This window comes from Penaeus chinensis, chromosome 9 (assembly GCF_019202785.1).
Source record: "Penaeus chinensis breed Huanghai No. 1 chromosome 9, ASM1920278v2, whole genome shotgun sequence".
Lineage (NCBI taxonomy): Eukaryota > Metazoa > Arthropoda > Malacostraca > Decapoda > Penaeidae > Penaeus > Penaeus chinensis.
The window spans coordinates 11504751-11514750 of NC_061827.1; the positions used below are offsets into that span (position 1 = coordinate 11504751).

At 39.7% G+C, this 10000-nt stretch overlaps 1 protein-coding gene across 1 annotated transcript in view; it reads right to left on the reverse strand.

The window, feature by feature from the left end:
- The window catches only part of LOC125028978 (solute carrier family 22 member 6-like), a 15472-nt gene that overhangs the window by 1273 nt on the left and 4199 nt on the right, over positions 1-10000 (reverse strand). Inside the window, exons 2-13 of the mRNA XM_047618660.1 lie at positions 9720-9812; positions 9418-9523; positions 8863-8968; positions 7431-7534; positions 6613-6767; positions 5315-5483; positions 3437-3581; positions 1821-2098; positions 1302-1474; positions 1073-1131; positions 592-711; positions 1-118 (exon numbers count right to left, since the gene is read on the reverse strand). The exon at positions 1-118 is cut by the window's left edge and continues 1273 nt beyond it. Coding sequence (XP_047474616.1) covers positions 1-118; positions 592-711; positions 1073-1131; positions 1302-1474; positions 1821-2098; positions 3437-3581; positions 5315-5483; positions 6613-6767; positions 7431-7534; positions 8863-8968; positions 9418-9523; positions 9720-9804 — 1618 coding nt within the window. The 5' untranslated portion in view covers positions 9805-9812. The remainder of the gene's footprint in view (positions 119-591; positions 712-1072; positions 1132-1301; positions 1475-1820; positions 2099-3436; positions 3582-5314; positions 5484-6612; positions 6768-7430; positions 7535-8862; positions 8969-9417; positions 9524-9719; positions 9813-10000) is intronic.

Here is a 10000-nt window from a genome sequence, read left to right on the forward strand (position 1 = left end):
CTGCCACGGTCTCCATCATCGGTTTGCCGTTCGTCTCCGGAAGGAAGGTGACGAGGACTCCGGCGACGAAGGCGGAGCAGCCGAATACAGCGGAGGGGAGCCAGGGGTAGCTGTAGGCCTACGGGCACAGAGAGGCTGGTGTTTTTGGAGATGCATACGTGTAACATGATGATCAAGGGTCATGTAAGTTTTGTTAAGATTGGGTGCTAATCGGGACAAACATCAGGTACCCGTAGTCGACAGGTAAGTTGGTATTGTTCCGTTTGCAGGTTCTTACTTTCTTTTACTTATTTTTTGTTATTTTCTATTTATCCAGTTGTTTATCTCTCTCTCTCTCTCTTTCTCTTTCTCTTTCTCTTTCTCTTTCTCTTTCTCTTTCTCTCTCTCTCTCTCTCTCTCTCTCTCTCTCTCTCTCTCTATCTATCTCTCTCTCTCTCTCTCTCTCTCTCTCTCTCTCTCTCTCTCTCTCTCTCTCTCTCTCTCTCTCCCTCCCTCCCTCCCTCCCTCCCTCCCTCCCTCCCTCCCTCCCTCCCTCTCTCTCTCTCTCTTCCTCCCTCTCTCTATCTATCTATCTATCTACTTATTTCTTACCAGGTAATCTGTGATAAAAGGAGGAATGCTGAAGCCAACATATGCAGACAGAGTGCACATCGCCGTCCCCCAGGGCCTAATGGTGGTCGGCAGGAGCTCAGGAGCGTACAGGAAATTTACCTGAAAAGTGAATTCATCGTTAGTTTGCTGAGTTCTAAGTTCCTCTGATATGTTGTTTGAGGAAGTTTGTACACTTGACGAGTTTGAAGTTTACTCTGGTTAGATTTTAGACCGTTTTATGAGTTTACCTGGTCAATCCATGGTTGTTTCGATGTTTCCATGATGATTTAGATTACGGTCATTAAGTTTACCTAGTCACTGTATGGTAATTTTGACGAGTTCCAAGATTAATTATAAATAGAATTATTAAAACATTGGGAAGTCATATTTTCTGTAATTGTAACATCTATAATTTTCTTGTAGGTTTTGCCTTTCTTATAATAACCGCCATTCTTTGATTATTCTAATGTAACGGCCTCACCTGATAAGACGTGCACACCAGCAGATAGCTAAGTAGAACTAGCAGCAAATCGACCCATTCTGTAAGCCAGATATATGAACATTAAAGACAATGGTGACTTGACGTAACTAATCTAGAATCACCATTTCTGAAACTTTTTTTTTGTTGTTGTTGGTGTACTTCTTGAGGGCAAAATTCATAACTGAGATCAGTTGATTCTACATAACAGATATCAAATTCCACAACCTACCTTCTTTAATACCATAAATTTCGAGGATCAGTAAACTGAGGAGCAGGATACCACAGTTGATTAAGCAGAAGCAGATGACTGGACGTCTGCCGAGGCGCTGTGTGATCGGCGCGGAGACACTGTAGGCTGGCACTTCCACGGCACCCATGAGTGCCATGTATAGGAATGGGGAACTGTAGAAAAGGAGAATGGCAGTTATTGTTAAAGGAGGACACGACCTTCTAATGAAAGTTGCATGTTGTTTGTTTCGACTTTGTCAAAGCTTTTGTCGAAACCAAAGCTCTAGATATACAAAGACAGCAGCGCCTGTGTATTAACAACACTAAGGAGAAAGAAGTTCTATTTCATCGTAAAAGTGACACCTTATACACCTATTCTTTCCTCCACTTAGGTTACCAAAATCCAGACGACTTGAGCAAGTTTCCAACACCATCCGAAGCTCTCTATCTCTTTTCGTTTCTTCCCTTTCATCCTCCTCTCCTCCTCCTGTTTCGTCAAGGGTGAAACCTCTCATCTTACCTGAAGGCGTTAGCGCTGAGGGGAAGACCCAGGTAAACGATCCCCTGCAGGAGCCAGATCAACACGAGCACCAGAGAGAGGCGCCTCATCACCCCCGTGCGGAACAAGGCCACGGGTCCCGCCCACCAAGCCCCAAAGCCGTCAGCGATTCCCAGGGGCTTGCTACTCCACGAAGTCCCTTCCTCGGCTCTGTCGGCGCTGGCACCGTTCTGAAGGCCGTCTGGGTGCTGTATGGCGGGTTTCGGGCTCTCCGCCGTGGGCTTCGAACCTGATAATCTCTGTAATTACCAATTAGCTTTTCTTTTTAATATGAACGAAGTATTTAATCGTTGTTGAGACTCAAATATTGGATACAATCTGCTTGAAGTTAAGGCAGTATCTGAGCTATTGATAATTAATTTGCTTAAGTTAATTAGCTATTAACTTGCTTAAGTTAAGAGAATTTGGATTAATCCTTAGGGATTTCAGCCCTTCCAGTGACCTTCCAATCACTGTCTTGCCCAAAAAATGTAAGGTGCATTTATTATAATGTGATTATACTTTATTCGTCTTCCTAATGAAAGCTTTTATGTACCATGTCAGGATCAAACGCAATCATGCAATTAATTTACACATACAAAAGGCAACATATATCGCATATACGACATATTTTATGTTATTACACAATTAATCTCACTCTATGACATGTATAAAATGAACGAATCACCCTAGGGATTATGGATTTCGCATGGAAATTTAACATTTGAGTTTCGTACTTATTTCGTTTTAACATTCACCGTGAAAATATGGCTCCCTCCTCTATTAAAGTACCGATTCTTAGTAAAAAAAAAAATCATTTTTATTTTACACATCTCATTTTGCAGGATGTGAATGAAAAATGGATATGTATTCACTAACTGATATAAAAACTTTAAGTGAGATAAAAAAACAGTGTCCGTTCATGTTTCGAAACATTATCTTCACAATCAATAAAAAGGTACTTGGTCCTGATAACCAAGGCCATATCATGCCAGAGTATGTAAATAAAATAAAAAAGTGTTTTGAAACCTCTTATCCAATTCAAACATTTTCTTCAAGCAATGCTAATATTAATGGAACATAATGACGAAATGCTCAAGGTATCACTAAATGCAGCGTCTAACACAAGATAATACTAATGACGATAATAATGATAACAACAACAATCATCACCATCATTATAGTTATTATTATTTTTAGTAACCTAGTAGCAGTAGTATCGTTATAATTTTTATTATCATCATTGTCATTGTTATTATTATTATCAGCAGCAGATACATTATTATCACTTCTATTTTCATCATTAGCAGCAGTATTGTTGCAGTTGTTGATATTGTCATTATTATTATTACTATCATTATTATTATGATCACTATCATCATCACCATCATTATCATTATAAATATTATCATTATTATTATCATGGTGAATATTAACATCATTCTCATCGATATTGCTTTGTTGTTCTCGTTATTATCACCAATTTTGTTATTGTTGCCAATATCATTATTACCTTTACGATAACCGTAAAATGCACCTGCCACAAACCCCACTGAAACGTAAGACGAACCATGAATTCAAGTCACCGCGAGACTTACCTCATGAATCTTGTTCACCGTTGCTTCAATGGACGGCAACCCCTCCATATCACTTCGGTTCAGGGAGGCAGCTCGCTTGAGGACTTTCACTGTCTCGTCCAGGTGCCCGTTGACCAAGAGCCAGCGAGGAGACTCGTCCACCAAACTGCAAATGGGTTGAGTCATGTCAAGTTTAACTGGAAAGTTTAACCTTTGTTTGTTTTTATATATTTGGGTTAAGAATGAATACGATAGCTGAAATGACTGCGACGGGATATGGGAGAAAGTCCGATCAGTATCAATATTCCTAATTATTGCCTTTTTTTTGTTAGTGAGACTTACTGCAATCGATGAGCACCAGAGGAGAACGTACGAGATCATGAACATGATAATCAACAGCTACTCAAGCTTAACTAGCAATTCTATCTGAACTAGCAAATCTAGCTCAACCCAATGTCATGTCCATTATAATATTAAGAAGTATATCTATTGTCTTTACAGATAGATGGCTCTACAAGTGCTTAATCACCAAGGAGTCAGATATTACTTATTTATCTCATCTGTTTACCCTTTTCCTTCATTTTTTAAAAGCTTCACTTCTGTTATTTTATTAATATTTTAACCCATTCGCCCCGGATTTATGTTCTGTCCCCTGTAGTGTTTGGTGAATTTTGTTACTTACAGATAGCTTCACATGTGCTCAGCCGGCAAGGAGTCTATCAGTAGGCCCTAGTTACCGATCCTGATTTCCCCATTCCTTGAATTGGCGGGGAAATTAATAACATTACTAACGATACTGTTATTATTGTTACTGATGCTATGATTGTTAAATTTTCATTCAAATAATTTAGACAAATGATACAAAAGACCCTTTCCTAATGTGAAGGAAAAGGGTAAACAGCTGAGATAGGGAGTTCTGATAACTGGCTCTTTGGTGATTAAGAACTTGTAGAGCCATCTATGTGTAAATACAATAAATAAATGTGTAATACAGTGGGCATGGCATGTATTCTTGACACATTGGGCGAATTGGTTAATAACAATCTAATAATTATAATATCAATAAGAATGATAACAATGTCAATGTTAGTAGTATTGGAAAGAAAAACGCATTCTCCCGCCAATTCAAGAAATCAGGATCGGTCACTAGGGCTAACTGATAGAGTCCTTGCTGCTGAACGCACGTGGAGACATCTTTATGTAATAAAACTCACTAAAATCTAAAGGGGACAGTAAATAAAGTCGCTGGCATTGGATTAATTAGCAAATCTAATTGGGCCGCTTCAACAGCAGCCTAAGCTTCACCTGCTTAGGCCAAGATTCCCTGCTTGCTCGCTATCCAAGCAGCAGCCGGTGCCCAAACTCTCTCAGGAGCAGCAGGAGAGAAGGTTCGAGAAGGCTGAAAGAAACAATGTTGAAGTCTTGCGCCCGACGGAGAAAGGGTAAAAAACGTCACTTTCATGTACAGATGAACAACAACTGGTATTTGAGACTTATGTCTATGGTGAAGGTGGTGAAGGAAGGAAGAGAGAGAGAGAGAGAGAGAGAGAGAGAATCAGAAAGATAGCGATAGTAATAAGAAAGGTATATTCGAACATGGCAAGCTTCAAGAAAAAGTGATCAGATAAGTGATTGTTTATTTTAAACAAGAAATCTGTTCGCAAATATGTTATATATTTTTTTTTCAAGAAAGGAAGAGGATAAAAACAAGAAAAAGATAACCAGATGATAAAAGAAAGAAAAACAATTCCGAAAAGAAAACCGAAACGAAGAATCGAAATAAAAGCAAGTACTTATAAAAAAAGGGGGGGGGGAACAAACTCAGAGAAAGGAAAAGGAGGGGGGAGGGGGAGGGAAGAAAACCATCACACAAAGGATATCCAAATAAACACCACTTACAGGGAAAGGGGCACCAGAAGGAGCGCTGGGATGGAGCCAACAGCTTGCAAAATCCTCCAGTCCCGGATTCCGTAAGCGATGCCAGCCAGAATAATCATCATGAGCGCGTAAGGCAGTGCCAATAGGACACCCACAGTGGACCTCAGGTATGGCACGCATACTTCCATGGCTGCTCAGGGAAGACGGGGAGTGAGGATTAGAGAGGATTAGGATATTTCTGAAGGATGGTTCTTGTTACATAAAGTTTAGAAGTAACTGTGCAGAATCCGCAAATCAAGATATCGTAAGACTCTACAATTTGCCTTATAAAAATTGATGGTAATTATGAGAGATCAAAAAGGTATGTGCTAATAATCAAATTACATAATAAGGGACATCATATGGGGTTGGGAGAGTGTGGATAAAGTATTAGCGGGTACGCACGTAATATTACGGGAGCCATTCGTGAGTGATTAAAAGAGGAAAAATAATTCATTATGGACTTGTGTAAAAACATAATTGTGAATATTCGAAAAATAGGGTAAATATCATTGTAAGCATAATTTTTTTTTCATATATCATAGTTGATCTTTAAATGATAGGTGATACTGGTTACATATTTTATCTTACAGTAAATACAGTTTCTTTGCTTTAGCCCACATTGATATGTCAATACCTGGAGTAGACCATCCATGTATATTTTCAGTGATTTCGGTAATATATACCTTTGTAGCAGCTTTTAACCTGATTTCAATTAAGAAATGGGTATGAATGTTGCATATGAAACTGTGTGTGTCTATGTGTGTGTGTGTGTGTGTGTGTGTGCATATATAATATATATATGTATGTGTGTGTATATATATGTGTGTGTGTATATAGTGTGTGTGTGTGAGTGACCGTGTGTGTGTATACATACATAGGCATGTGTGTGTGTGTGTGTATATGTGTATGTTTGTGTGTGTGTGTGTGTGTGTGTGTGTGTGTGTGTGTGTGTGTGTGTGTGTGTGTGTGTGTGTGTGTGTGTACACTAGAAAATAATTCTTATTATTAATGATTAACTCGCCTGGAAATATGAAACATGGGTGTGAATTCCCGTAGAATTAAATACAGTTTCAAGACGGCTGTCTCACTCACACCCACAGGCACCCACGCACACACACACACACACACACACACACACACACACACACACACACACACACACACACACACACACACACACACACACACACACACAAACACACACACACACACCCACGCAATAATCTTCACCCAACACACGCATGCACATCCTACGCACATCCCTCGCCCTCACATACTCAGCATGAACGCCGGGTAGACCATGATGGTATTGAAGACTCCTAGAGTGAAACGCGAGACGAAGACAAGAGTAAGCCAAGGCGATATGGACAGAATTGCCGCCCAAAACACCGTCATTACGGACCCCACCCGCACCGCCCACCGACGCCCGTATCTGTTGGAGAGAGAAGCGAGGTCGCGTGTTAGCCTGACGCATATTAATCTCAATCATCCACTGAAATGCAAAGGGATCATGGTTATATTCATAGATATGACTGTCCCTGTTGACGCTACCAATATAATTATCCTTTTTTACCATGAAAATAATTTATTTATATTATTGTAAATTATACAGTCATCATCATATTTCATATTTTGCCACTAATTCATATTAATGTTGTTCTTATAACCCTTATCTGGATTTTATTTATGCGAGACTATTTATGCGAGACAGGCGGGCGTTTCCTCCTTTTTGTATGCTTTATAGTACTAGTTATCATTATGATTATCATTTGATGATGATCATAATGATGATGATGATGATGATGATGATGATGATGATGATGATGATGATGATGAGGAGGAGGAGGAGGAGGAGGAGGAGGAGGAGGAGGACGATGATGACGACGACGATGACGATGATGACGATGGCGACGATGATGACGATGGCGATGACGATGAAGATGAAGATGATGGTGATGATGATGATGGTGATGAAGATGATGAAGAAGAGTGATAACGCCAATGAGAATGTGAAAGATGATGTCAAAGATGACCGTGATGAAGATAACAACAAAAAAGATGAAGAAGACGATGAAGACGCTGCTAATGACCTTACCTATTAGCAGCAACGCCTCCGAGAATGGAACCGACGAAGCAGCCTGCCGTGTAGATAGTCTGGAACAGCGGCGACAGAAACTCGTTTTTACACACGAGGTCCCACTGTGCCAGAAATAAGGAAACCAATAAATGATAATAATAATAATAATAGTAGTAGTAGTAGTAATAACAATGATAATAGTAATAAAAATAATGATAATAATGATGATGAAGATAATGATAATAATAATAATAATAGTAATGATAATAATGATAATAATAATAATAACAATAATAATAATAATAATAATAAAAATCATTATCATCACGTGTTTTTTGTTTTTGGTTTTTTTTTTTTTGTTTTTTTTTGTATATGTTTTGGGGGTATCTTTGAGTTAAGTAAAAGTATAGGATGTTGCCAGGGAGAGAAAATATCTTAATTTAATCACATATATCTATAGTCTATATAGCTTTGTGGATTTGCATCTGGAGTTCAGAAAGAAAAAAAAATATTTCGCATACACATTTTTCATGCAAGTGGGTATTCGTGAACACAAACGTAAAAAAAAAAATCATGTCAATTGACCTGCCTTTTGTAGATTTTTTATTTTGTATGAAAGTGGGTTTCATTGCACCATGCATTGTATTTCATTTATGCACCGACAATAAGCATTTCTTTTAAAATAAGTGAATGTGAAAGCAAATTCTTTAGATGAAAAAACACCGAAAACGTGACTCGAATCACCTAAGTCAACACATCTTTCTTGGCATGTCTTGCAACACCTCCTAACCCTTTCCCTCTCTGTTTGCCTAATCTCACGTTTAACTCATGGTTATTTGGGTGCAATTTCAGATGAATGTGAAAGTCATTGTATTATCCAATGCTGAAAACAGAGATGCAGAGTTCTATATGCATGTGTGTGTGAGAGAATGAGAGAGTGAGAGGGAGAGAGAGAGAGAGAGAGAGAGAGAGAGAGAGAGAGAGAGAGAGAGAGGGGGGGGGGATGGGGGAAAGGGAGAGGGAGGGAGAGAGAGAGAGAGAGAGAGAGAGAGAGAGAGAGAGAGAGAGAGAGAGTGTCTGTGTGTGTGCATGTGAGTGTGAGTGTGTGAGAGAGAGATTGCAGAATTTAACAGTATCATTACAACATTATTAAATAGATGAATACAACCATCTTTCCTTTTTGCGCACGCATATACATAAAGTGAAATCGACACGCACACTCCAGATAATGAATACATAAAGTAAGAAGCAAAAAACTAGGTTCATGCCCCCCCCCCCCTAAAAAAAAAACGATGATGCAACAGTCCACACCCCAACCATTACAACATCCACAAAAACGCATATATCCCTCTATCTAAACAATGTAAACGACCATCCACATCTAAATAATCACACGTCCCATTTCTTGTTTTGACACCATACACCGCAGCGCATACATGGCACAACTTGCCTCAGTGGACACGGTGGAATGGAACACAGAAGTATCGTACGTGAAGCTGGAACACGGAACAGTCACCGCCTCGCCTTCCTCCACGTGTAGCATCGTGCACTCTGACCTGTGTAAAAAGAGGTCATGGCAGGTTATCTTAGCTGAAGGGATGTGGGAATAAGTGTGGTGATAAACATATTTGTGCATGTATGACAGTATGTCCAATATTAGTGAATGGGTGTTGAAGAAAAAGAGATGGAGACCGAAAGATGGACGGATAGATAAGGCCAGACGGGGAGAGAGAGAGAGAGGGAGAGGGAGAGAGAGAGAGAGAGAGAGAGAGAGAGAGAGAGAGAGAGAGAGAGAGAGAGAGAGAGAGAGAGAGAGAGAGAGAGAGAGAGAGAGAGAGAGAAAGAGAAAGAGAAGCATACAACGGAAATATGATGAAATACAGTCAACCCCAAGAAACGAAGCAAAAGAAAGACCAGAAAAAATAGGAATAAGTAAAACAAGACACATAAGAAACACAAGGAAAGAAGTAAAGACGTTTAAGCATAACACCAACCATACACTCACCCATTAACCGGAAAAGTAAAGTTGTCTTCAGGAATATTACATGTAAACGAAGGCGTCGGGTTGATGAATTCACTCCCTATAAGAAACGTCGGCAACAAAGCAGGGACTGGAAGGAATAATCGAAGGCAAATAAAACCGTAGCTCGCATCCGCCATCACCTTCCCTCTCAGTCACCAGTCAAGCCACTCGGAACTCTCGCCTTCGCGCCTTCACACTCCTTAACAACCTGATACTCGTATACATACAGTTCTCCAGGCAACATAGAATCACATAAGTCACTTAAACGAATGCAAAGGTTTTACCCATGGTGGACGCAGCGAAGTGCAGGTACGTCCAGCGCCCCATGCCCAGCTGGGTGAGGAAGGAGTCCAGTCCGTCGTCGGCCATCTTGCCTTCTGGGGGGGGGGGGGGGTAATTGTTGTCATTATTTAGATTGGATATGCTTACATAAATATTTGGATCTGACTAAACAATGTCGATAAACATTCTTATACACATACATACATACATATGTATATATATATGTATATATATTTATATATATGTGTGTGTGTGTGTGTGTGTGTGTGTGTGTGTGTGTGTG